We start from the raw sequence: 27710 nt of genomic DNA, 5'->3' as shown, positions 1-27710 counted from the left end.
CACCCATGCATGCCTGCAGCAGAGTCAGTGGGCTACAGTCCAGCACAGCATAATTGTCTTTACAGGGAGAGAATAACTGCCCCACATTAGTGTGGGCAAACAAACACTAACTGCAGATGTAAAATCACACATGCTAGAACAAGAAATAAATCTCACAAATAGTCATTGGTGTGTATGTGCTGGTTACTAGTTAATTATCCATCCTGAAATAAAACAGCAGCAGAAAGCAGCAGATCTCCCACCAAAGTGGCCTGATAATGAGAGGATCTTCTCTCTTTCCCACACTTCCTTAGTTAATTTCTGAACTGATGTTTTCTTGACTTCAAAGTTATCTAGAAACAACTGCCTGACACATTTTACTCCAAGACCAAATCTGAAAGAATGATGTGTTTTCCTACAATCATTACTAGAAAAACGAGGGCATGAGTAACTGCGTGTTAATGAGAAAGCTTTTTTTTACTCTGCAGTATTTTGTCTTTGATTTCCACGTCCCTCCTCACGTCATGTTTGACAAGATCATCAAGCTTTCAGTAAGTAATTTATACCACAATGTGTCCACACTTGAGTGCGTCTGAATAGACTGTTACCATACCCTCTTTCTTACAGGTTATGGTATATGAGCTGTAAATATTACATTGTTAGTTCACAAGAGAAAATGTAATAGCCCCATTGGACAGAAGGTTGTATAAGCCAAGGCTGAAACTGTTCATGCTTTATAAGGTGTAAAATATGTAAAACTATGCACCCCCAGGCCCCTTAGTAGGAAATCACGTTAACAGACATCAGTTTCTTTATAGATTATTATAGTCTCATAGCTTATTGCCTTATATACAATATTATTTTTTACCTTTTTGTCTAATTAGGTTATTCATTCCAAGAACCTTTTACGGAGTGGGACCTTGGTAGGAACCTTCAAAATGGATGTTGGGACTGTTTACTTTCAGCCTGGTAAACTCCAAGCTTTCTGCTTTCATGCTTTTATTTGCATTCATGTAATACTTTTCATTTTCAAATATCAATTTACTAAATGATTTTTTAAAATTTTGATGTTGTAAAGTGAAAATGAGCTGATAAATGCTGTTAGTGACTAACTGATTGACATCTGTCTCAGAACACCAGTTCTACCATAAATGGGCCATCCTGTCTGATCCTGATGACATCACAGCAGGATCTAAAGGATATATAAAGTGTGACATCGCTGTGGTCGGAAAGGGTGACAACATCAAGACTCCACACAAAGCCAATGAGACTGACGAAGATGACATAGAGGGGTAATAAGCTGTCACTGATTAGGAATACTGTCGTCAAGCGAAATCTGCAGCATACATGAAAATCTGTTAAATATCTCAGATTTACTAACACATGTTCTGAATTAATCCCAAGTATTTCATATGCTTGTTACATGAAATTATCTCAAATGCAGACAGTAACTCCACAGGCTTGCCTCTGGATGTTGTTTTGCTATTACCCTGTCCTCTAGAAATCTCCTGCTGCCAGAGGGCATCCCAGCAGAGAGGCAATGGGCGAGGTTTTATGTAAAGATCTTCCGTGCAGAGGGACTTCCTAAAATGAACACAAGCATCATGGCTAATGTGAAAAAGGCCTTCATAGGAGAGAACCGAGATTTGGTGGACCCCTATGTTCAAGTGCACTTTGCTGGGCAGAAGGTAATATGAGGCTTGAAGGCTTGAAGTAGTTAGATTATTAATTACTGCATTTATATTTATGTAGGCGCTTTAGCCATAGTTTAGTTAAGCACCCAGGAAGAGTTTGTGGTTAATTTTAATATTTCTGGACCGTGTGGTACCCAGAGGTTTAGATTAGCTCCTTTTGTAGAAATATTGTTCATTGAATCTCTAGAATATAAAATAAATCAGATTTAAACCATGTTCATAGTAGTTTAAGCCGTAAGTAAGTACGTCTTGGCCTAAAAGTGAGCATGAATGAGTTTATGTTCAAATCAATGTTTATTTTAAAAGGGACAATGCATATTATCATCATGTATCATCATATTATCATCATCACCAATTCATATTTGGTGTTTGCTTTTAATACTCTAAGTTGTTTTATTATGTATGTTGTATTCTTGTACAGCACTTTGGTCAACGCTCCTGTTGTAATTAAATGTGCTATATAAATAATTAAACTATTAAACTATGTAAATATGGGAGATTTAAACATACAGGCTAATTTTCATCTTCAGTTCCTAGCAAGCTGATGGCAAAAAAAAAACATACGATGACAAAAACATAAAAAATTAAAATGATTTATAAAACCTCACAATGGCAAACATACAAGATATTATTATTATTATCTGCTCACTATCACTGGAACACATTGTTTTCTCTTTGTGAGATATGCAATTGTGAGATATGCAATTATGCAATTAATTATAAGGTGTGAGAAACTGAACTGTGATAATGTTTTAATTATAACATTTTTCCAATTTAGCTTTAGCATGAAAATAAAAACATTTTGCAGTTTCTGTAAAGCGATATTTTCAAAATATTTTTGAGCTACTGAAGCAGGTTGAAGCAGGTTGTCAGCATTTACTTGCAGTGGTTCAAAAAATTGCCTTGGACTACACATGTATGAGCTTCATATGCATAAATTTAAAACAAAATGTCAGGTAGCTGGCTCCAAAACTGCCAGCTACCTGACATTCTGCTTCAATTTTGAGACTTGGAAATTGCCAACTGGGTATTAGTTGCTGAATTCATTACTTCTGTAGTGCCAATCATTCACTGACAAAAAGGCTCCCTAAAACGATTTCAGTGTAAGTCACGGAGATTAAAACCCACAGCATTTATTCCAACTGCAAAGACACCTACTGTATTTTGTGCACTGTGGTTTATATTGAACATGCTCTTAAGAAATCTCAAGGAACCAATTGAAGAGAAAACCAAACTACTATATACTATATATAAATGCTATATGCCTCAGTAAGTCACATTTAATCAAATGAAAAAAATGTGAGCACTTTATTTAGCATTTAAACATTTAACAATATTTGCTGTTGCAGAATGACGACTCTATAATGTCTTCTTTAAAGTCTACATTATTAAACTGGCACAGCTATAACTATATAATGCTATAACTGACCAAAGGTGTTTTTTTTCTCTGTGATTCTGTTATAATTCCTTATAATTCCTTTTCCTTTCTCCAGGGAAAGACTTCAGTCCAGAAAAGCAGTTATGAACCAATATGGAATGAGCAGATCATCTTCACCGAGCTGTTCCCGCCTCTCTGCAAAAGGATAAAGGTCCAAATAAGGGACTCAGATAAAGTCAATGATGTTGCCATAGGAACCCATTTCATTGACCTACGCAAGATATCAAATGATGGTGATAAAGGTGGGTCAAAACGTAGTTTTTCTTACCAACATTGATTATCTGCCAAGTACTTTAATTATTCTGCCATGCTAGTGTCTATCTGTATTTTACTAAATGTACTAATTAGTGTGGTAGATTGTGTATTGAGCCATATGACGTGCCTGACCTTCTGCTAATGTCTGTAAGAAATGACTTGTCTGACATTCAAATTAACTTGCTGCACATGCTGAACCAAAGGGGAGGTGCAGTGGACTGGAGAGCATGTTGCAGCCCAAGACAGGAACTGCACAGAACTGCATAGCCAAGGCACAAGTGCAAAAACCACAAATGCTGCAACAGTAAAGCAAAACAAAAAAAACATCCTGTGAATGCAAAAATCCAGCAAACAGATCTAAACTGAATTTGTTTTTGTTTTTTTCCCCCAGATTTAATTAAAAAGACAATACTTAATTGATAATAAAGTTAGGGCTTCCGCACCATCATTCTGTTTGAGCCCATAATAAAAGATATTTTTCCTTTACTTTGTTCAGGTTTCTTGCCTACCATGGGTCCAGCCTGGGTCAATATGTATGGTTCCACTCGTCAGTACACTTTAATGGATGAGCATCAGGACCTGAACGACGGACTCGGAGAAGGGGTGTCCTTCAGAGCCCGTCTCCTGCTTTCTGTAGCTGTGGAGATCCTGGACACCACTTCACCTGAGATCTTCAGCTCCACTGAGGTTCACGTGGAGTCTGTTTCCAACATCTCAGAGGTGAGATAGACCCGAGATGGTGGTGCTGTGTAGCTTTATGGTGTATTTATGAAGCCACGCGTAACTGCTCAGCAGAGGAAACAAAGGCACTAGATTTGTTGCTTTAAGCTGTGTTGTTCATATTTCCCTCTGCTGAGAAAATCGTTTAACCCAACTTCAAACATCGTGAGAAAATGTTCTGGTTTGGGGTTCTGAACAGGATGCTAATAACTAACACTGAAGTTTAATGGCATAAGAATATCAACTTGAGTCTTCCAGGACTACATTAGCGAGATAAATTGGACTGGACTGGCCTTGCAGAGCTACCTAAAAAGCATAGTGATGAACAGCTGCAAATAATACTGTTTTTTTAAGTGTAATGATTAATATTTTTTTATATTTTTTAATAAGAACCACATGAATGGATAACAAGCAAAGGGCAGAAAATTGGAACATAAAATCAAAGTGCCTCAGCAAGTCAGAAGGGTGACATGCAGTTTTTATGTCTGTTGTAAATTGCAGCTGATTATCTGAATAGGATGCACTTTGCTCTAGTAAAATGTTTACTGTCTTTTTTACCCCCATCAGAGTGCTACAGGAAAAATAGAAGAGTTCTTCGTCTTTGGTTCCTTCCTGGAGGCCACCATGATCGACAGGAAGACTGGCGACAAACCGATCAGTTTTGAAATCACAATAGGTAAAAAATAAATTGAAAAATGTACTGATTTGTTGTGTTAATTTTGACCTGAAAAGTCAATAGCTGCTGTAACTACCTGGATAAATCATTTAACAGGTAACTATGGTAACCAGATAGATGGCGTGAGCAAACCGTCATCAAAGAAGAAAAAGAAAGACGGAGAAAATGAAGAAGAGGAAAGTGAGCTGATCCAGAACTCCAGTGAGGATGAGGCGGATGAGGATGGAGACCTCGTATCAGTGTCCTCAACTCCTCCCATGAAGCCTGTCATCACTGACAGGTTAGGGGTGAAAGGTCACAGATCAGAAAACAATTTAATTATTTTGCTGTTATTAGATTTGTTTCAGTTAGCCAAAAAAATGTATGCCTTGCTCAGTAGCAAACTGTTATAGACTGTATCCTTTTTAGTAATATAATGAAATGTAACCAACAAGTATTGCCTGTAATAATTACAAGTTAGTTAACAGTCCTGTTCAATCATTACAGGAACTACTTCCATCTTCCCTACTTTGAAAAGAAGCCATGTATCTACATCAAGAGCTGGTGGCAGGACCAGAGAAGACGACTTTACAATTCCAATATGATGGATAAAATTGCAGACAAACTGGTTAGTGTACATCTTTATGGCACAAAATCATTCTAATAATCTGTAGCAGCCAAGCTAAACACTATTATGATGTTTAGTGGTGGTTAGCACCTTCGCTTCACACCAAGAAGATCCCGGGTTTGAATCCAGTCTGGAACCTTTCTGTGTGGAGTTTGTATGTTCTCCCTGTGTCTGTGTGATCTTCTCTTCCTCCCAAAGACAGTCCAAAGAGTCCAAAGACATCCACGGGGTCGTGTTAATTAGTGTTTCTAAACTTCTGTAGGTGTGAATGTGAGGGTAAATGATTGTCTGTCTGTCTTAGGGTTAGACTCCCCTGCGACCCTTATTTGTAGATAGAACATAAGATAGAACAAAACTATCTCCAAATTTGCAAAATTTCCAAAAAATGCTCTCTTTGTCTGCAATTTTCACACTTTGTGAAGCCGTTGATTGAGTCAGATGTGACCCTAGGGTGACCAGTTGTGGTCCGCTGGTTTAAGATATTATTTGTTATAGATGTAATAGATGTTTTGAATGTGTGAATGTATAAGTAATAACAATTTGACTTGTCCTAAGTTTTGGAACTGTTTGTGTTTGGACAGGAAGAGGGTTTGAATGATGTTCAGGAGATTATTAAGACTGAGAAGGCATTTCCAGAGCGTAGACTCAGGGGAGTGCTGGAGGAGCTCAGCATCGGCTGCAGGTGAGCTGCATAATAATGATCATTTCTCATGGTTGCATATCAAAGCTACATACAATTAGCATTCAAACAGCAAGAAAGACAAAAAGCTACCTCTGCTACCTTCATGATCACTCAGCTTTAAAGTAAATAGTTATTAAACATGTCATGGTAAAAGGAACCAGCATTGGTTTTTTTCTTTATGTTCTTTCAGTAGATTTCGAAACTATTTGAATTAATCAGAGTTCGTACGGGTGCTTGAAATCCTTGAAAATGCTTGAATTTTAATATTGTATTTTCAAGGTTTGAGAAGTGCTTGAATTTCAGATGTGCTGCTTAAAAGTGATTGAAAGCGTAATTGTATTTCATTCACCACAAATAACTATCTGATTGAATAGTTTTCGTATCAGAGAAATAAAACGAGTCGCAAAATGTAAAAGCAAAATTTCTCCGCCTGGGCTGCCTTGCACCTCTGTCTGTTTCAATGTGTGACCCCGCCCCTCCCCCTGACAGTCAGGGATGAGTGCGCTAACATACCTGAGGTTGCTGTTTTAATGAGTGTTTGATGGAAAATGACAATAGCGGAGTTTGCGCTCTCCAGACGCATAATAGGTGAGTCCTAGCAAATAATTTTCCAGTCCAAACTATTTTTTGGAGTTGCATAAATAATTTGTGCGCCTTCTTATTTGATGCAGAACACCTGATTGTTCTGTAAATAGTTTTAAATGGTTATATAAAAAACCTCTGAGCCTTGGCTGCATTTTTAGGTAAATAGTACCTTATAACTTTGTTGTTTGCAAAACTCGTGGATATTTTTTAAAAATGTACAATTTCTATTTGCATTTCAAGTTATGAAAATGATTCATTAAACATGTTTGTGGTTTTTACAGTCAAAAATATAACTTTTTTCTACTCGTATTTTAAATTTTGTCTGATTAGATAAATTGCGCTTATACAGTTTGTCAAAATGAGAAAATAACTTGTTTCTGTGCTACCAAAGTTCCCCGGCTTTCATTCAAAATGTGTTTATCATCAGCACCTACACATAAACTACTTAAACGTTATAAATGGCTTCAAGCTCACACTGAGACCTGTGGGACACTATCAGCCACTGAGACAGTAGACACATTTATGTGTATATGAATATTTCATACTTTAAGGCTGCCTGTTTATTTAAGGGAGATGAACAAAATACATTAGAATTGTACATAATAATATTATAGATGACAGATTGAATAAATAGATTTTAAGTAGATGCTTCTGCATTTTTAAAGTCTTATATGTTGAATTGAACTATGTGATCTTTTCAAAGTCAGTGCTGTTCTCCATGCCTGTCTGACTGTACATGATGTTATTAGCACAAACACTTTAAAGCTGATCATTTAGGACTTCAACAATAATACAGACAGCAATGTAGTTAAACATCTTACAGTTAGTTTTATTGGGAATTAACTTAAAAAACAAATAATCAAACAGATGTCTCTCCTATTTTTTGTGTCATACAGGAAAGAAGCATCAATATCTGATGAGAAGACATTTCTTTTTTGTTTTGTTTTTTCAACAGGAAATGAATATCTTTAAAAAGTTGACTTGTTCACATTTCACATCTTAATTTTTAAGTGAAATGTATGCATATAAGGTGACCATTTGCAGTATTTTTGTGTGGTGCGTTTTTCTATGTCTTAACAAAAGGAGAACAAAGGTGTTGAAGTTCACCTATGATTTGTTTTAATTTTCACATGATCTTACTGAGGTGATGTGAATTGAAACATGCATTCTTTTTTGGGGGGCGGGGTAGTAAATGTGCTGGAAAAGCTTAAAAAGGGACCTTGAAAGTGCTTAAAAGGTGTTTCAATTTTACCGTGAAAAAGGCGTATGGACCCTGATTAATAAAACATTAATAGTTTAATAGCTCACCACTTGCACATATAACGACTGTAGAATCACAGAATACTGCAGAATATAATTTTATATACAGTGTTAAGCCTGTAAAGTGTGTGTGTGTGTGTGTGTTTTTTCTTTTGTTTCCAGTCGGTTTGTGTGTCTGGCTAACAAGGATGTGAACCAAGCAGGCAGAACCAAACTCGATCGAGAGAGACTCAAGTCCTGCATGAGAGAAATGGTATGATCCATGTTTCTGTGATGCCACGAATGATAGAGGGGAAGTTGAAGTTGTAGCTAATTAATTGCTAATCTCTTTGTAAACATTATGGACTTGATATTAAGGCCAAACAAGTAAATTAATTTCTGAAATACATTATCACTGCCTCATGATAATTGAGTGCAACACATCTTTGTGCATTTGCAACATTACCAACACCATCACAGTCTCTCTGGTTCAGTGTTCGTATTTGGCTGTGACACATCTTTTAATTAGTTTCAAGAGGAAATGCAACAAGAATGCAAAGTGTTCAGAAAGAAAACAGAGCCGTAAACAGTGGTTTAGAGGTGGAAGGAGAGGAGAGGGTTGTAGCGCAAATAGTTTCTCATATCCGATGCTTCTGAACACTGTGCACTTATATATATATTTACTTTTATTTATCATATTTTAAAAATACCAAAGATGAATACAAACTTAAATTGTTTGTGGAAAAAAAACTGATGGCAATTCATACACTTTATGTTCAACTCAGTTCAGTTTTATTTGTATAGTGCCATTTTACAACAATATTCCCCACAAGGTGCTTTATAGTGTGAAGTAGAGATACTACAGTTTAAAAAAAACCAACAACAATTAGACTACGGCTTTTAGCAAGAAATGGCGATGGTGGGAAGGAAGAACTCTGTTTTGACAGGAAGAGACCTCCATGAGGGGCAGCCATGTGCTGCAACTTGCTTGGGAGTGAAGGGGAAAGAAAAGAGAATAGATAAATGAGCGCATACAGAGACCATGAATAGCAAAAATGATAAAACAAACTATGGGGGAGAGAAGAAAAAAGTTGCAATCGTGACATTTAAATGCATCAGGTGTGAAAAGAGGGGAGTGGAGAAGTGCTCATGGGATGTCCCCCACTAGCCTGAACTTAAAGCAGCATAATAAGCATCACCTGATCCACCCTAAACTATAGTTAAACTATAGCCCAAACTGGTAGCTGCTTCCACATATGTATGTCTCTAAGGTGCTGTAACTCTTTACTGTACTGCACCAATAAAGCACCGTATGCCTCATTACCACTAATTATCTCTCCTCCTGCAGGACAGCATGGGCCAACAGGCTAAGCAGATTCGGACTCAGGTGAAGAAAAACACAGTCAGAGACAAACTCAAGCTGGTGCAGAACTTCCTGCAGAAGCTTCGCTTCCTTGCTGATGAGGTAGAGATGCAATCCCTCGTTGTGTGACCCTTGGACATTTAAAGTGTTAAGACATCATCGGGTATGGAACTAGAAATAATGAGAATGGTCCTCTGTCTTCACTGTCCAGCCTCAGCACAGCATCCCAGATGTTTTCATTTGGATGATGAACAACAACAAGCGCATTGCTTATGCACGAATACCTTCCAAAGACATCCTGTACTCCATAGTGGATGAGGAAACTGGCAAAGACTGTGGAAAAGTCAAAGCTGTATTCCTTAAGGTGCAGTAATCTCTAAGCTATACAAGTGACTAAGAAAACCAGCATGTTTTCATTTTTCGTAGTTACATTTTTTTGATTACTTGGTTTCTTGTTTCTCTTATCTGTCTCCGCAGCTTCCTGGTAAGAAGGGTTTTGGTCCTGCAGGCTGGACAGTTCAGGCTAAGCTGGAGTTATATCTATGGCTGGGCCTCAACAAGCAGAGGAAAGATTTTCTCTGTGGATTGCCAAATGGTTTTGAAGAGATTAAAGCCACTAAAACTGGCCCTGGTCTTCACTCGATGCCCCCCGTCGGCCTCGTCTATGACAGTAAGCACTATACACACAAAACATGACAAACTCTGGAACTTTTACACATCTGAGAAGCAGATATGGACTCATCATTTTTGTTAGTGCCAAATAATTAGGCAGGAAATACTCCCATCATAGAAAGTACCTGTAACTCTAACATGGATATTTTATCTTTTGAATACTTTGTCTTTTGTATTATAGTAAAGTCCTCTTTTTTAAAATTTTCACTCCCCATAATTTGCTTAATTTCATATCGCCTGATTTGCCGTTAACCTTTAACTCTAAAATCAATTCTAGGCAAAACGCACACAAACAAAAAAGTCAGTCAGAAACAGACATTGATTTCAATTGATCGCCTTTACTTTGTGGCTCAATTTTCTAACCTCGGTCTAACATTGCTCACAAAGGGGATTGCATGTCAGTTAATGTGATGTGATATTTGTCTTTGTGTGCATCCAATAGTGAAGCAGGTGTTCCAGCTGAGAGCACACATGTACCAGGCTCGCAGTCTGTTTGCTGCTGATAGCAGTGGCCTTTCAGACCCCTTTGCGCGGGTCTTCTTTTCCACACACAGCCAGGTTACTGAGGTAAAATGAGTGCCCGCACATGCAGAGACTGTGTTTGTGTTTATGCTGATTATGCATAACTAAACTTAGTATTTGTGTGTGTGTGTGTGTGTGTGTGTGCTGCAGGTTCTGAGTGAGACTCTTTGCCCTACTTGGGATCAGCTGCTGGTGTTTGATGATGTGGAGCTGTTTGGTGAGGCCAGTGAGCTGAGAGACGATCCTCCAATCATTGTGGTTGAAATCTACGATCAGGACACTGTGGTAGGATACTATTCTGCAAGAATGAGAGAATGGAAGGATGCTACATACTCAAACTGCATGCTAAAATGTTTTAAATGAGTTAGTGTGTGCTAATAAAGCTCTAAATGTGCTTTGCTTCTCCATCCCTTATGTTCTTAATGTCTGTCCACCCTTGTCTCACTCCACTCTGTCCTTCAACTAAACTCTGACCTCAATTATGTTGTGCTGGCTAAATAGAGTGACAGAGCATTGCTACTGTAATGTGTCAATGTATTCTAATTTTTCTAAAATAACTTTCTTAAAATTTGATCTCTTTTTTCTCCAACTAGATTTAAAAAATCTTTGCAAAATGTGCATTTCTACTTCAGTGGCATCCTAAGACCTAGACCTCTCTTATTTGTTCAGATTGTACTGTAATAATCATTTGAGACACATATTTGTTTAATAAGAAGATTGAGATTTTTACTTTGAACCTTGAGCCATTTGGTGCCACACAGACTGCACTTCCCACACCCATGTCTAACCCTGTATCCCCTTATTGCCTTGGCCGTCTGCTGTTACACATTGTGGTGTACAGGGTAAGGCAGAATTCATAGGTCGGACCTTTGCAAAGCCCACCATCAAGATGTGTGATGAGCATTATGCACCCCCGAGGTTCCCGCCACAGCTGGAGTACTTCCAGATTTACAGGGGGAACTGCACTGCCGGGGAGCTTCTGGCCGCTTTTGAGCTGCTGCAGGTAACACATGGAACAATGTCCGAATACACTCGTAAATATCTCTCTCCGTGTAAAAAATTATGTCTCACTCTTTAATTCTTTTCCTACTTTTCCTTTCTTAAATAGGCCTGTAAACTCTCTACATTATCACTATTTCTTGTATTTGACACTGACAAACCTTTTCTATTTACCCGTCTCTCCTCCCAATACAACCAATCCCATTTTCTCCTTTTATGTTTCTTTTCCAACTTATCCCTCCACTTCCCCTTTGAATCACCCTTCTTTTTCTTTAAAATATCGATTTTCTATGTCTTTCTTCTCCTGCTGCCTACAGATACCCTTTGATGCAGAGGAGATCAGGCGAGCTCTGATTGCTGTCCATAATTTTGCTGTTCCTCAGATAAAGGTTTTCTTTTCCTTCTCTCTTTTCAGCCAGATTTATCTTACTGTCTGGCAACAGTGTTTTCAATGTGGACAATAGATTGTGTTTTTTTCTCTGCCAACAAGACATTAATAATTCCCTTTTTTAAACTTTCTTCTTAAAGTTGTTCTTTAAAGAGAAAAACTGCGTTAACTGAAGAACTTTGAGGGCTGTGGGTCGTAAAGCTGATAAAGTGCTCTCAGAAGGCTTCCAACTTGGTTTAGTTCCCTTCTCTCCCCCTAATTAGATTGGTCAAGGAGGCAGGGCTGACCTCCCCCCCCTTGAGGGGCCGACAGATTCAGAGCGTGGACCCATCCTCCCTGTGCCGCTGGGCATCCGGCCAGTACTGAGTCGCTACCGCATAGAGGTGAATTTGAACTACTACTCTGGCTGTGTGTTCTGAGCTTTTTAAACCCCCCTTCCTTATCACATCCCAGTTGTTCTCTGGCTCAGGTTTTGTTCTGGGGATTAAGGGACCTGAAGAGAATCAACTTAGCTCAGGTGGATAGGCCCCGTGTGGACATAGAGTGTGCAGGCAGAGGCGTTCAATCTGCGCTCATCCAGAACTACAAGAAGAATCCCAATTTCAGCACCCTGGTCAAATGGTTTGAAGTGGTAAGTGCATCGATCATTTGATATTTAGACCCATTGAAAATGGTTGCTTAGATGTTAAATCGACATCCTTGAAGAAAACATTACTCTTGACTAGAATTTTTTTTCTCGATTTTGATCATAGGACCTTCCAGAAAATGAGCTTCTCCATCCCCCTCTCAATATTCGGGTGGTGGACTGCCGAGCATTTGGCCGCTACATCCTGGTTGGGTCACATGCTGTGAGCAGCCTGAGACGTTTCATTTACAGCGCTCCAGACAAGACTTCCAACAACTGGGCGACCGCAGGTGCTGACCATCATGTGATGAATTAGTTAATAAGGGCTCTATTAGCTGTAACATGAGTGTGTGAGCCACCAGCTCTTTTTGTCAACACTGTGCAACACTGAGTACTAAATAACAGTGTAATATCTGCAGTAGCAGTTGGTAATAAAGGTTTTAAGTGAAACACATGAAATGCAGTCTTTCAGAAATGTCTTTTCTCCTTTTTTTGTTTCCTTTTTTCTAAAAAAAAAGACTTGAAGAATGTGATCAAACATTTGAGATAATGTTTGTAAATCCTCTTAATATAGTCTGTTCTGTAATAACTTTACTGATTTCCTCACTTGCTTTCTGCTCTGACCACCTTTTTCCTGTCACATCCTCCCTTTATCCCTTCTCTCCTCGCTCCTCTCTCGCATGTCCTTTCCTTCCACCCTCTGCTGCCTTTAACTTTCGCCTGCACACCAGCTAAGCTAATGAATGGCTACATGGTCCTGACCAATGGCGGACCCCAGCCCCGCTCCTCACCCAGCCTTTCCCCCCGCTCCTTCTCTCGCCCCGCAGGTGACATCGTTGTCAACATGGATGGAGATCCTCCAGTCCGAAAGATGGACACCGTCGTCAAGTTAGACGCAGTAAGCTTTTCATTAAGCTTGTGCACAGTGGATTTCTATAAACTGTATGTTTATATGGTGTATTTGTAGCTGGTGGTAGTAGAAGTCCTGCTTTATGTTCAGTCCTCTTTACCTGCCTCTGTACATGTGCCAGTCATACCTGCGCCATCCGCTGTGTGTATTAATCCTTGTGTTGTTTTATGTGACGCCCCCTACTGTAGACGTCTGATGCTGTTGTAAAAGTTGACATGGTGAGTAGTCCTCTTGCAGAAACTGAGCAATAAAAATACGTGCCACAGTCCGCTGGTGTGTCATTATAAATAAGAAGTCAATCTACTGAGGGTCAGTTTATGTCTGCCCTTCTTTTAAGATTGTGGAAGAAAGTGACAAAGACAAAAAGAAGAAAAAGAAGAAAAAGAAGGGAGGAATGGAGGAAGAGGATGAGCCAGATGAGAGTGTTCTGGACTGGTGGTCTAAATATTTTGCTTCCATAGAGACACTAAAGGAGGTTTGTCCCTTTGAATACAGTCAATTCTGTTTGCTTCTACATGTGTCCTACGGGACTTTTTTTCACAAGCACAATCCTATTAGACTGACAAATACTTCTCGGTTGGTTTTTCAGATCCTCAGAGCCCAGGAGGCAGCTCAGGCAGAGGCCGAGGAGAGAGAGGACATCGAGATAGCAGCTGAAACGGCAGGTATTGAACTCTATCAAATCAGCAATGCTGCCTGCCAGCATGCAGCTGTGGCTGAAGTCGAAGAGTCTGAATGCTAGGAAAAGGTGCTTTGATGCTTTCCTTTTTTATCTCCCTTGGAATAGGGCCATGCTAAATGAAACAGAAGAAGATGTCGTCATGTAGTTTATCTCACAGAATTCAAATTTCAGTCCACTTTTGTAACTGGTAGCGTCACTTTATCTTTTTTTAATTTCATTTACACTTTTGGTAATGAAGTGTTAATTTTCACAGGGTTGTCAACATTTACATCACCACAATGTCGCTAATATTGAATGTTAGGCTGTGGTTTTGCAAACATGGACCTACTATATCCCTGACTGTTTTCGGTTCCTTGAACTATTATGTAGTAGCATGAGAGGCATCATATGTGTTTGTTGCTCTTCCTCTCTTTCGTCCCATGAATCCATCATTCATTTGTGCAGAGCTGAACATCATAATCATTTTTCACATTAGCATGACCTCCCAGCTATGCAGTACAGATGAAAGCTGGAGGAGAAAGGTCTGATTTATTAATCATCAGAAATAAAATTATTAAATACTTTTTATTGCATAAAATGATTTACTGAAACTGCAATAAAAATCAGGCGCTAGGCGAGTCGTATGAAGAAAGATCATTTTTAAGTTCACAGTTACAATTTTACTATTCTTTGTACAAGTAAAATGCAGTTCTTGTTGTAATCTGTTCTCAAAATAAAGTTTGTCAATATGTGACTGTCACTCTTCTCGATCAACATTCTTTTTTCAGAGAATGTCAAAGGATAATAAATAAAATCTCCACAAACTGGGAAATTTAGTCCCCTGATAAAGACCTATCAGCTTTCATGTTATATAATGTGTAGTGGTGCATGCAACCCGGCCACCTATGTCTTCATGTCTTCATCCCGTATGTCTGTCTTCACCTCCATTCATGGTTTCAATCAGATGTCAAACCCGATGAACTTCTTCTGAAAGGCTCCAAGACGAAGGAAAGGGGCAAAGAGAAGAAGAACTCTAAGGACAAGAGGAAGGGTCAGGCTGCAGATGGCTCCGAGAGGCGACCAGTGAAAGCAAAAGTGGATGAGCTAGTGGTGAATATGCCATTAACAGTCATACAAAAGCTAGCCAGCACACGTTAATGTCCCTGCACACTTAAAGTTTTTGTGTTTGCCGGTTTATTTCAGGTGTACAACAAGGAGCTTGAGAGTGAATATGGCAACTTTGAAGACTGGCTTCACACGTTCAACCTGTACAGAGGAAAGGCTGGGGAAGACGACGAACACGCTCTGGATGATGACAGGATTGTTGGTAGATTCAAGGTGGGAAAACACTGTCTAAGAACTGTTACTTGTCAGACTACACTAACAGAAAATACAACATATAAATATCATTTTTTTCATCAATCAGGGATCCTTGTGTATATATAAGTTACCTGTATCTGAAGAGATCACAAGAGAAGCAGGATTTGATCCCAACATGGGGATGTTCCAGAGCATCCCGCACAACGATCCTGTCAACGTCCTCGTTCGTGTCTATGTGGTCAGGGTAGGTGGCCTTCTTTATGTCTAAATCTGTGCCACAGTCATAAAAACTAAGTGTATGAAAATAAAATGAATACTTTTTCTCTCTTCTCTTTGTTTTCCAGGCTACAGACCTCCATCCTGCTGATATAAATGGGAAAGCTGACCCATACGTTGTCATTAAACTGGGCAAATCAGAGGTCAAGGACAAAGAGAACTATATCTCCAAACAGCTCAATCCAGTATTTGGAAAGTAAGTCGAGAGAAATTTTGAATCACTTTGTCGTTGAATGATGGAGGTGTAATAACAAAAAAAAAAAAAGTTGTTGCTGCTCATCAAATTCTTGATGAGCATATATTTTTCAAAAAGTTTTACTTGTACTTTTTTAACTAAACAATGGCTGTAAATTATTTTCATGTCCTTGTATTGTGCATTTATTTCCATTCCATTGTTTAGACAGTGACCCAACTTTATGTGTCAGGATCTATTGCACCTTTTGAACTATTCACATTACCCTCCACTTCCTGTCCTCAGATCATTTGACATCGAGGCCACCTTTCCCATGGAGTCGATGCTGACGGTGTCTGTGTATGACTGGGATCTGGTCGGCACAGATGACCTGATTGGTGAGACAAAGATTGACTTGGAGAACCGTTTCTACAGTAAATTCAGAGTCACCTGTGGCATTTCCTCCAGCTACTCTGTGTGAGTGTAAATCTATTTTATCCTGCTTGAGTTGTTGTTTAAGTTGTAATGCCACAATATGAAACTTAACATTTGTTTTAAGTACTTTTTTGAAATGTGGAATTCTTAGCTTAATAATAGTATAAACAAACAACTGAATTATTAAAAGTTTCCTTGGTTTGACTGCATTTGGTTTGCAGTTAAGTAGCACTTATAATATGGCTCAGTAAGAACATGATTATAGAGGGGTAACAACAGTCACTGCCTCTTTGTTGGTTAATGGTTAATATCGAGCTATTGCTTGATATTTTTAACTGGGTAATATTAGACTGTAAATAAAATTATGGGGTAATAATGTTGAAACAAATGAAAAAATTCAGTTATATAATATAAAATTATGGTGAAAAAATAGGATAACCTTGTAAAGTAATATAGGTTGATGTTTTCATATATTAGGACACCATTTCAAAATTATAATGGTGAAATTAGTTCTGTTGTATGTCCTAAAATTCTCCAAGGTAACATAATTATAAAATTTGATGCTGTCGCTTGTTACCTGGAAAACCTTTGCTGTAGTTTAATAACCATGAATCTGGTCTCCAAAATATAATACTACCTGTTTCTATGTAATTTCATAGTAAGAATAAAGTCAACCAAAATGCCCAGAGGTATAATAATTATCTGGGGAAAAAAAGTTTCTGTGTAATAACCATGAATCAGCCATCTTTTCTAAGCAATTTCTCTATATTGCAGCCAATAATATTTCCTACAAAAACCAAGGACCAGGAAAATACATATGCAAAACCTTTCAATGACTTACATGCTCTCTCTGTGGTATTTCTTGATGTTAGCCATGGATATAATTCTTGGCGGGACCCTATGAAGCCCAGCCAGATCCTGGCTAAACTCTGTAAGGATGGCAAGATCGATGGACCTCATTATGGGCCAGGAGGCAAAGTCAAGGTGGCTAATCGAATCTTTACAGCACCGACAGAGATTGAGGATGAAAACGGTATTGTTATATTTTTCCTCGTGATCCTGATTAATCTTCTTTTGTCATTTTTCTATATCTCATTTATATTCCTTACATATCCATTTACACTAAGTTGGTTTTACAGAGATTTTCACATTTTCAGATTTGTTTACATTAAGATTAAGGTGAGGTGAAATACGATTTATTCCGACTTAAGCTTTTCTTGCTTTCCTCGTTGCTTACTATTATTCTATTAGGTCTAAAGAAGCAGACTGAGGAGCATTTGGCCCTCACGGTGCTGAATCACTGGGAGGAAATCCCAAGAGTTGGCTGCAAGCTCGTCCCTGAGCATGTGGAGACCCGACCCTTGCTGAACCCAGACAAACCCGGTATTGAACAGGTAGGAAAGGACTGCGTTGCTAAGACACCCAAAATGTATCTGATTGGAAATTAGAGCAGATTCTTTTTTATTTCCTCAAAGGGCCGCATTGAGATGTGGGTGGACATGTTCCCTATGGATATGCCTGCTCCTGGACCTGCAATTGACATTTCTCCAAGAAAACCAAAGAGGTACATCCTGACTGGAGCAATAAGATGACTGTCACTTTGAAAATATTCTATGTTAATACAAAGCTATAAACTGAATATAAATATTTATTCATTGCTCTTCTCAACAGAAAGCTTTTTTTTTTCAAGAACAAAATGTAGTTTTATCCCCTGGTTAAATTATGGTTTGACTAGTTAGCTCTAAAAATGTCAAATATAAGTCCAACTATGTGTGTTCCTTCCTCCCCCTCGCTTACCAGATATGAGCTCAGGGTGATTATTTGGAATACAGACGAAGTAATACTGGAGGACGATGATTACTTCACTGGGGAAAAGTCCAGTGACATATTTGTCAGGGGGTAGGTATAGCGGGATGGGGCAGCCAACCCTCATCCCGTGGGTGTGAGCTGTGTGTGATTTGTTTTGCAGTTAACCATTACCTTTTTTTTGTTTTGTTTTGTTTCCATTTTTCTGTGTGCGTGTTTGTGTCGTGTGTTGCGTCTCTGTGTTCGTGGCGTGTCTCCTGTCTGTCGTCCTCTCTCTCTTTCTCTGGTCAATACTCTGCTGATGTCTAGCTTTGAGCTTCGTGTTATAATTTGGAACACTGATGACGTAATTCTAGAGGACGATGCATTCATGACAGGAGAGAAGATGTCTGACATCTATGTCAGGGGGTAAACACACGAATCCATTGCATGGCTCGTAACAACAAAATACCCTGATTTACTCCTTCTGAAGCCCTTGAATCCTTTTTTTATGACCCTCCTGTTTCTCTAACTCTGCATAGCACGCAACCTCGCTTGTCTCAAACACCCCTGTCAGCACGAAAATAAATGCATATGGAAAAACTTGCACAGAAAGGACCAAACCACATGAACAACACGTAACAGCATATAATACAAACAAATTAATGTGCCAATGCACTCACCCCCAGCCAATCCCAACAGACCCCTCCCTGAACTTGCTTCAATCAGATGTTTCTTACTGTTGAAAGGGGGTTTTCCTCTCCACTGTCACCAAAGCACTTCCTAATGGGGGGGTCATGTGATTGTTGGGGTTTTCTCTGTTTTTTCTGTATTATTGTAGGATCTTTACCTTACAAAGGCACATTGAGGCAAATGTTGTTGTGATTTGGTGCTATATAAAGAAGATAAAATTGAATTGAATTGAACCAGTATAACCACTACTTTTAGACAATTTCGACCGACTGCAAAGATATGTCATGTGTTGACATAAAAAACTGTGGTACAAAATTCAAAATGCTTTAATCATGAATAACTAGGACTAACTTATGTTGTTCATGAACCTTCAGTTAAGGTAACACTGAGCAACAATTCCTATAATGCCAACTCACAAGACTCACATCCTATTGACAAGTCAAGGCTTGCTAATAAAGTTGTTTTACCCTACGTACAGTTATTGGTCTCTGGTGAAATAACTTTTTTTCAAAATGCTAAAGAATTGATATTAGTTTCCAGGTAAAAATAATAATAATAATAATAATAATAACAGTATAGTTTTGTTCAATTTTTTATTTAATGCAACCAACGCATATGGCAAATAAGACTGGCCTTTTTTTTTTTGCTGTTGTTGTCTTTTTGCTTTTGTTTTTTTACAACGAGGCATTTGAGGTTTTCTCTGTGTGGTTTGGTCCTGCAGTAAATTACAAATATTAATTTAAAAGATATTTACGGTCATGGAAAAAAAAACTCCAGCATGGAAGTGTACTGCACAGACACAAGTATACAGGTGTTCCTGATAAACTGCTTGGTGACTGTCTGCATGCTTGTACGATCGAACTCTTGTCTTTAAAAGTGACATTGTCTTTTGCAGCCTAGATTAGATTTTTTTTCATTTCATTTATGTTATTATGTTTTAGTGACTCCTCTTTCTTTACACTTTATGTGTCCCCTCAGGACTGTAGCAAACAGGGTGTCATTCTTAAACAACCCTAACAGTAAAGGATTAGGTTAACCTTCAGTTTGCACTCTAGATTTCAGTAGCAAACGTTTCAGGACAGACTGGAGAACTGTGGTTGTTTCAGATGGATCCAGTGTTGTGATACAGTAATAATGAATCACTTTTTGGGTCACGTGAATTTGGCGTGTTTTCTTCCCTTTGTAACCACTTTAAAATTTGCCCTCTCCCTGGAGCCTTTATCTCAGTCTAATTTATGCATCTCGATTACCATATCAGCACTTTGTGATATTCATTATTTACCTGTTTTAAACTGACAAATACCTTTTGTCAGATCTTTTTTTATTTATTATTTCCTTTTTATTCCTTTTAGAATTTTCTTTTTCTTTTTTCGAGGGGTGTATTTTGAGAACTGAGAGTGCACCTTCCCTCTTGCTCCTTCTGACTTAAAGTCAACCTCACTTAACTGTTAATGAAACAGCTGCAGCTGACCATCAATGCCAGGCATCAGTCCTCCATTGGCAATTTGCAGTTTTAAATATGAAGCTTTTTTCATAAATCTGCAAGTTTTCTGTGTCCATAAAACATGGAGATTTCATAAATCTGCAAGTTTTATGGATGCATGGCTTTCTAAATAGTGCGAAACTCCAACATCAAATCAGATTTTTATGGATTACTCAATAATGATTTTAAAGTTATCACATGTATGAAGCTGATTTGCTTTTGGGGAGCCGCATTATGTGCATTGATTCTGACCTTCTAGCATCATCTCTCTTGTTAGCTAAATAATACATTTAACAGGCCCTTTGCTCTTGTTTAAATCACTAAATTGACATCACGTAAATTTGTACATGTTGGACTTTAGAAGTGCATGGCTGACAAATCCAAAAACATCTACTTATGACACCAAACCATGATCCTGGAGATCAGACTAACTCTCACCCTTATGACCATTTACATAGATGGCTGAAAGGGCAGCAGGAGGACAAACAGGACACAGATGTGCACTATCACTCACTGACCGGTGAGGGGAACTTTAACTGGCGCTTCGTCTTCCCTTTTGATTATCTCATGGCTGAGGAGAAGATTGTCATCTCTAAGAAGGAGTCCATGTTTTCCTGGGATGAGACCGAATACAAAATCCCTCCTCGTCTCACGCTGCAGGTCTGGGATGCAGACCACTTCTCTGCTGATGATTTCCTGGGTGAGGATGAAATAATTTTTTTTTGCAATCCTTTCATCTGACATGGACTACAGGGACAAAAGTACTGGGCCACTTACACATTTAACTTACAGGAGCTACTCAGCCAAGGATACCCATGGCATGAAGCTCTTGGCACACAGTTTTTGTGCTGATGTTAATGCCAGATGAGGTTTGGAGCTCTGTAGCCTTTGAGCCAGCAGAGCATTGGCAACTTTTATGTGCTTCAGCTCTCCGCTGCCAATTTGCAATAATACTGCTTACAGTTGCCTGTGGAACATCCAGGAGGGAAGAAATTGCACAAACTGACTTGTTGCACTGTTGGTATGCCAGTCTAGTACCATACTTGCAGTCACTGAGCTCTTTAGAATAACAAATGTTTGTACAGATAGACTACAGGTAGGCATTTGCTTTTATCAGGGTTACTAAATTACGTCTAATAGACTTCTAATAGAAGGAGCACTGACAGTAACTACAATCTCACAAATGCTCATGTAGTTCTGCTGTAGTTTCAGCCAGCCATACTCTTAGCTGCTTATCCAGTTCAGTGTCTTGGAGAGCATATCCCAGTTGTCAGAGGGCAAGAGGAGGAGGACAGGTCAACAATCCATCACAGGCCCGATACAGAGAGAGAGAGAGAAAGAACTGTCCACACTCACACTGACACCTACGGTTAATTTAAAATCACCAATGAACCTAACATGCATGTCTCTGGACTTGGAGAGAAAGCCAGGGTACCCAGAGAGAACTCATGCAGGCACAGGAGGAACAAAGGAGCAGTTAGTTTGATATAAATGCATTTTATGGATGACTTTCTTTGTAGCTGTTTGTTTTCAGCTAAGTCATCCTTTTCTTAACATCCTCAGTGTATAAAAAAAGAGTACTGGCTATTCCAAATTGACTTATTTTGCTTTCACCATTCCCAGGTGCAATCGAGCTGGACCTAAACCGTTTTCCTCGGGGCGCAAAGACAGCCAAGCAGTGCACTCTTGACATGATTCGAAATGAGCAGGATCTGCCAACCATTTCGATCTTTAAACAAAAGAGGGTTAAAGGATGGTGGCCATTCGTAGCCCGTAATGAGAATGATGAAATGGAGCTCACGGTAAGACAGTCAAGAGTGAAAATGAGCAAAATCATGACTGGTTTATTATGATTCTTATGATAATACTTATAATACTTAGAAAGACATTTTCAAGGTAGTAAAGCTTGGTGTAGAATTAGCGGTATAAGGGGGGGGGGGGGAGGATAAGTGAACATACATAAAATTGTGAGTTCAGTTCAAAGCAAACCGTGTGTGTGTGTGTGTGTGTGTGTGTGTGTGTGTGTGTGTGTGTGTGTGTGTGTGTGTGTGTGCATTAATCCACCTGTGTTCACAATATATGATATCTTCTAAAAGTCCTTCAGATTAAAAAAGTAGAGGAAAAGAAAATGTTTTTTCATTTAGATTCTTATACTACATGAATATCCTCTTTACCCCAAAACAGATATTTTATAGTCAGCATTTTGTATGTGGTAGGACTTCTTTATTTTGAGTTCTGTTTTCAATGTCATTACAGGGGAAAGTTGAAGCTGAGCTTCACCTAGTGACAGCAGAGGAAGCAGAGAAAAGCCCTGTAGGACTGGGACGAAATGAGCCAGATCCACTGGAAAAACCAAAGTAAGATATTAACGGGTTATGTTTAAAAAAATATATACAAGAACTTGTGTTTTGCAAACACACACACACACACACTGGTTTCAGAGTTAAAAATTTTTAACGCTTGTCTGGAACAGAAAAAGACAGACATGAGCAAGTGTTTAACTTTGTCTTTAGGAAAATCATTCTATCAGTGCAAAAAGCAGTGTTTCTAAAACATCATAAGGTGCTGCCACTTAAAATCGATATTTTTTTTAAAGATGTAAAACATTTTCCAGTTAGCCTCTAGCATTGCTTTCTGCACTGTCAAAAGGCCACTGTTACACACTCGTTACTCCTCCTATCATCTCTTCAACTGTCTCCCTGTCTTTCCCCTCATCCCTCCCCTTTCATGTGCGTGTTATTCTTCTCCTTACCCTCCCCCCACCCTCCCCCCTATTTGCCTCAACTGCATTCCTTCCCTCCCTCTTTCTCTTCCTTCTCCCGCAAAGTCGCCCGGACACCAGTCTTATGTGGTTTCTGACCCCTCTGAAGTCCATTCGTTACTTCATCTGGCACAACTACCGCTGGCTGATCCTCAAGGTCTTGGGGCTGATTCTGCTGCTGCTCATGCTGGGCCTCTTCCTCTACTCAATCCCTGGTTACCTGGTCAAGAAGATGCTGGGGGCCTGATGCGCTGGTAGCCTCCGCCCCCTCTTCACTTTGTCTGCTTCTCTTTTTGCCCCTGGATTCTTCTCTCTTAACTTTAGCTCCTCTCCTTTTTTTCCAGCCAAGCTCAGTTTCTTAGTCTTCTCTGTTGTCTTAGAAGTAGACTAGTCGTCTGTGTCCTTTATTGTATCTTGTCTTAGCCCTGTGTGCAAGTCAGTGTCATTTGCCACCAAGCGTCATTATAAATCTTGTTACCACCCATATTGTGACCAACTGTTTAGTATGGACACATGTAGGGATGCTTTGACTTAAGGTGAACAAGGTGGTTGAAATATCCATGTTCTTATCAAGTGGGATGATTGGTAGAGAAGGGAAATGTATAGACAAATTAAAAATTACATAATTCTAAAGATGTGAGGGTTAAAATGTATATATATATATATATTTTTTTTTTAATCCAAAAATGACAAAATGAAGTCAAAACGTTTAATGGTAGTTGAATAGTGGCTCCAAGAATGCAAAGCCCATGAGGCAAAACTACAAAGAAACATCAACAAATGCAAGGATTACACTATGATGAGAAACAGACAAAGGACATAGGGAGACATGGAGCTATATATACAGTACACACATAAGGTAATCAAGAGAAGTTGAAACATCAGGGGTAACAAATCACAGCTGAAGGAAGTTCAAACAAGACATAGGCAGTAAAATTAAATGAAAGTCACAAGAAATGACAGAGTTTCAAAAGTATCAAGAGTATCAAAATAAAACGGAGAAAAACAGGGAAATACCAAACACAGGAAAGAAAAAGACAAAACCCCGAAACCTGAAAATTATATCATTGATTATATTAATAAAACCTGTATTTAAGCATATTAAACCGTAGTTGTTTGCTTACAAGCAACAAAATATAAAAAGAGTTCCTGTATTTTTTAGTAATGTTGTGCTAAGTATTTTTGCATATACTTTGTGGGCATTTCAACATCGTATCTAGGCAAACGAGTCCATCGGCCATCTACAATATGAAAAAATCTCATCCCATTTTATGAGAAAAAAACCTGTGAATTGTAATGCACTATAAGCTGTATGAGTGCCTACATCCAGGATATTTCTGGATTCTGGTTTCCAGGGTGGGGAGCGGTGGGGGGCAATAAGCATCTGTTGCAAACATTTGCCAGAAATGTCAGTCTTTTGAGCTGTTGGTCAATCATCATCCACTCATTTACATGTGTCAACATACTCATTCTGCATAATAGAAAGCTTCCACTCTGTGATGTGTTTTTTTGCTCCTGTGAAACATAATACTGATAGAAATGTGAACCGTGAGCATGCATATTATTGCAACATGGCTTACTAACACCAGCTTTCTCTTTCTGTCCTACTCCTCTTTATTTGCTCCCTTTCATTGTCCACCATTACTCACCCCTTCTCACCCTCCTTTAACTCAACACTCCTTCCACTTCCATGTTTTCCTCACCATTTCTTTATTTTCATCCTCTTAAAAACTCCACCTGAACCATCCAGTCGCCCAGACACCACCTTCCTCTGGTTCCTGAGCCCGCTGAAAGCAATCCGCTACCTGGTGTGCAACCGCTACAAGTGGCTGATCATCAAGATAGTGCTGGCCCTGCTGCTGCTCATCATGGTGGGCCTCTTCCTCTACAGCATGCCAGGCTACCTTGTCAAGAAGCTGCTGGGGGCCTAAGTCACTGCTAGGGGGATGGGGAGGGGAAGGGTGGCTACATGGATAGATGGATGGATAAGTGAAAGGGAGCAACACTGATGGGAGACAAGACTGCTATGTTTTCTCCTCTCTAATCCAATCTGAGCTTCATAATCAGCTCACACCTTCCCCTCTTAGCACTGAAAGGAGAAGGGAACACCATCGAAAGTGACTGCCCCACTGCCCCTTCCTTGCCCCCCTGGCTCCCAAGTAATGAAGATCCAACTAACAACTCTGCAAAACAGCTAACAAATCGAATGCACAATATTTGGACTCCATCCTTTTAAACGATTACACAGAAATTACATGGCACAAAGTAACCCCCGATCGAACCTGAAAATCCTCTGAAGCAATGCTACATGAAAGTGGGTGGTTCTGTATTTGTTTCAGCCTTCAGTTTATTTTATATGTTCCAGGGTTAGTGGTCAGGCGATTGCACTTTCAAGTCATACTATATGAGCTCTTGTTACTGTTTTAGCTTAAGAGGGAATGGACAAAACTTTGGGTAACACTTTAACCCTGCCACCATTTTATTTATAAGCACTATATTGAATAAATGGTTTGTGGTGTGGTGTTATAATGTGGAGAAATTGAACATAGTGTTAGTTCAGGCAGGCCTCAAAGTCCCCACAGATCAACTGATATCAATTAGCCCACAGCTAATGGCTCAGATTATATTTATCTATTAGATTCTATTTAGGATGTTTTAGCCAGCCTACAGTTGCTCCATGTGGCAAGCTGCTTTGCAAACCACATTCATTCCAGTTCCTCCTTCTAATGCTGTTTGCTCATTATGTTCCGAGACATAATGAGTGTTGCATCATGTCTCAGAACAGAGTAAATATAAATTACTGCAGATGGAAATATCTCTGAAATTTAAGGACCTTTGAAGTCATTATTGATGTGGAGTACTTGTCAACAGCTATAACTTATTACGTAATGATATAATAATTCTTTATCTGTTTATAACCCAGCTTTCTCTAGTCACTGCTCTCACGAGAAGTTATATTTTCATTAGAGTTTGTTATAAACTGTATATGAAATTTCGATTCAGTGCTTATAAATACTAAATGAGGTTAAAGTGTTACCTTTTTAACTGTTATTGGTATTGCAGTTTTTGCACACTTATATAGTAATAATAATAAGGAAACAAAAATAATTCTATTTTCCTAGTAAATTTCAGTGAGACATAGAACAAGATGACTTAGTTATTAATTGTTTAATTAATGAGCATTTTGTGGTGTTTAGTTTATCTGCAGTTTTAAAGATTTCTCCTTAAGAATAAAAACAAAAACTGATTTTGCAAATGATTCAAATCTCCCCCTCATTTTTATAATTGTGTTATTGTGCAAGCATGGGTGTTCACAGCAGCTTCCCTCTGGATGTCCTGAGTTTTATGTGTGTGTGTAATTATGTAAATGCTCTCCAGCCTCGTCTTCTGACTCATAAACGTCACTCATAAAAATCCCAGAGAAAATTAAAATAAATAATTTGTGATTATCATTTTGACCAGGGTCTGTTTAATAATCCTCCAAAGTTACAGACATGTAAAGGTGATCACTGTTGGCTACAGTATATGTTAATATGCATGCATCACTGTGATAACTGACCAAAGTGGTCATGTGTGTTAGCATGACTTGTCTTTCCAGCTCGACGCAAACCAAATCACCAACCCTGTTGTCTTTAACGTTAACGAAAATGTAAAAGATGATTTTTATGGGAATATTAGTCAAATATGTCGGGGTTACTTCTGAAAACTCTGTTTTTGTCTCCAGACAAAAGTGTGTGGTGTCCTTTACGTTTAGTTTGCCTGTGGTTGGAACCTTTGCTTGTGATACTGTGTTTCACTGTTTGCAATAAACTTGCCTGTTTTTACAATGGGTTTGTGTATTCATATACATTGTTTGTTTTGACAATTTGAAATAGACTGAATTACACTGATAACATAACACCCCCACTGTCATGGTCCTGGGTCGTTGACCCAGCGTTTTGTGTTTTGTGATTATTTCCCTCTGTCTAGTTATTCTGTGTCCTCCCCCCTTGTGTCCGGTTCGGGTTCTAGATTTCCTGTTTTGTTCTGAAAGTCTGTGTCTGTTGTCATTGTGTTCAGCTTGTGTCCTCCAGTCATCATGTGTATTCAGATCAGCTGTTCTTCCCTCCTGTGTGCGATTACCTGATTACCTTGTGTGTGTATATTTAGTGGGTGTCGGTCTGTGTTTGTTGTCGGCTCGTCTGCGTTCATCCATGTATCACTGCGTTAATCTACATTCATCTGCGTTCTATGGTGTTCCTGTCTCTGCGTCTCTCTGCCCCGCACCCCTTTGTATGGTCCCAGGTTTGTCACTTAGTTTCTCCCAGTTTAGGTTTCCGTTTGTAATTACTCGTGCTTCATTGCCTGTTTTTGCCACTACCACCCTGTAAATAAAACGTCACTCGTATCATCAGTTTGCTGCATTTTGGGTCCTCCTTTTCCTCCACACCACACGGCTCCCTCCGCCAGCCGTGACACCCATAGTGCTAGTTATCCTTAAAAGTATGCTGATGATAATCAGTGCTGATTTACCATTTCTTGTTTATAATGATTCTTGCCCCTGTGGGGCTCAAAGGACAAAAAGAAGTTTACAGCTCTCAAACAGCTGACAAGGATGCCATTAATGTTTACATCCTGTCGTGCTGTGATGAGCATTAAGTTCAGTTTCATTGTTTAGCCAAAACCCTGAGCACTAAATCCTCACTAAAGGATTCATTTAGATTTAAATGAATCCTTTAGTGAATCCTTTATTCTATTAATTTATTTATGGGTTAAAATAAATAAATTAAT

At 38.9% G+C, this 27710-nt stretch overlaps 1 protein-coding gene across 3 annotated transcripts in view; it reads left to right on the top strand.

The window, feature by feature from the left end:
- otofa (otoferlin a) overlaps positions 1-27506 on the top strand; it is an 86643-nt gene extending 59137 nt beyond the window's left edge. Inside the window, exons 10-47 of one of the 3 annotated variants that reach the window (XM_080883641.1) lie at positions 468-530; positions 864-948; positions 1112-1271; positions 1481-1667; positions 3167-3353; positions 3863-4086; positions 4654-4762; positions 4859-5042; positions 5249-5369; positions 5951-6051; positions 8059-8149; positions 9224-9340; positions 9450-9602; positions 9716-9908; positions 10353-10477; positions 10583-10717; positions 11274-11435; positions 11749-11820; positions 12083-12202; positions 12289-12450; positions 12572-12734; positions 13176-13342; positions 13543-13572; positions 13692-13829; positions 13944-14019; positions 14980-15125; positions 15219-15353; positions 15442-15579; positions 15680-15807; positions 16090-16260; positions 17091-17251; positions 17470-17612; positions 17694-17782; positions 18019-18117; positions 20638-20879; positions 21803-21981; positions 22436-22536; positions 24691-27506. In XM_080883641.1, the coding sequence (XP_080739767.1) occupies positions 468-530; positions 864-948; positions 1112-1271; positions 1481-1667; positions 3167-3353; positions 3863-4086; positions 4654-4762; positions 4859-5042; positions 5249-5369; positions 5951-6051; positions 8059-8149; positions 9224-9340; positions 9450-9602; positions 9716-9908; positions 10353-10477; positions 10583-10717; positions 11274-11435; positions 11749-11820; positions 12083-12202; positions 12289-12450; positions 12572-12734; positions 13176-13342; positions 13543-13572; positions 13692-13829; positions 13944-14019; positions 14980-15125; positions 15219-15353; positions 15442-15579; positions 15680-15807; positions 16090-16260; positions 17091-17251; positions 17470-17612; positions 17694-17782; positions 18019-18117; positions 20638-20879; positions 21803-21981; positions 22436-22536; positions 24691-24871 (5238 nt within the window). In that variant the 3' untranslated portion in view covers positions 24872-27506. Of the gene's footprint in view, positions 1-467; positions 531-863; positions 949-1111; positions 1272-1480; positions 1668-3166; positions 3354-3862; positions 4087-4653; positions 4763-4858; positions 5043-5248; positions 5370-5950; positions 6052-8058; positions 8150-9223; positions 9341-9449; positions 9603-9715; positions 9909-10352; positions 10478-10582; positions 10718-11273; positions 11436-11748; positions 11821-12082; positions 12203-12288; positions 12451-12571; positions 12735-13175; positions 13343-13542; positions 13573-13691; positions 13830-13943; positions 14020-14979; positions 15126-15218; positions 15354-15441; positions 15580-15679; positions 15808-16089; positions 16261-17090; positions 17252-17469; positions 17613-17693; positions 17783-18018; positions 18118-18333; positions 18433-20637; positions 20880-21802; positions 21982-22435; positions 22537-23006; positions 23392-24690 lie in introns of those variants that run through there. The other 2 variants (XM_080883643.1, XM_080883642.1) reach the window with 2 other exon arrangements.
- The last annotated feature ends 204 nt before the right edge of the window (positions 27507-27710 follow it).

This window comes from Rhamphochromis sp. 'chilingali' (assembly GCF_963969265.1).
Source record: "Rhamphochromis sp. 'chilingali' genome assembly, chromosome: 5".
Classification (NCBI taxonomy): domain Eukaryota; kingdom Metazoa; phylum Chordata; class Actinopteri; order Cichliformes; family Cichlidae; genus Rhamphochromis; species Rhamphochromis sp. 'chilingali'.
The sequence above is the reverse complement of the archived record's forward strand: the minus strand, read 5'-3'. Positions and strand labels throughout refer to the sequence as shown.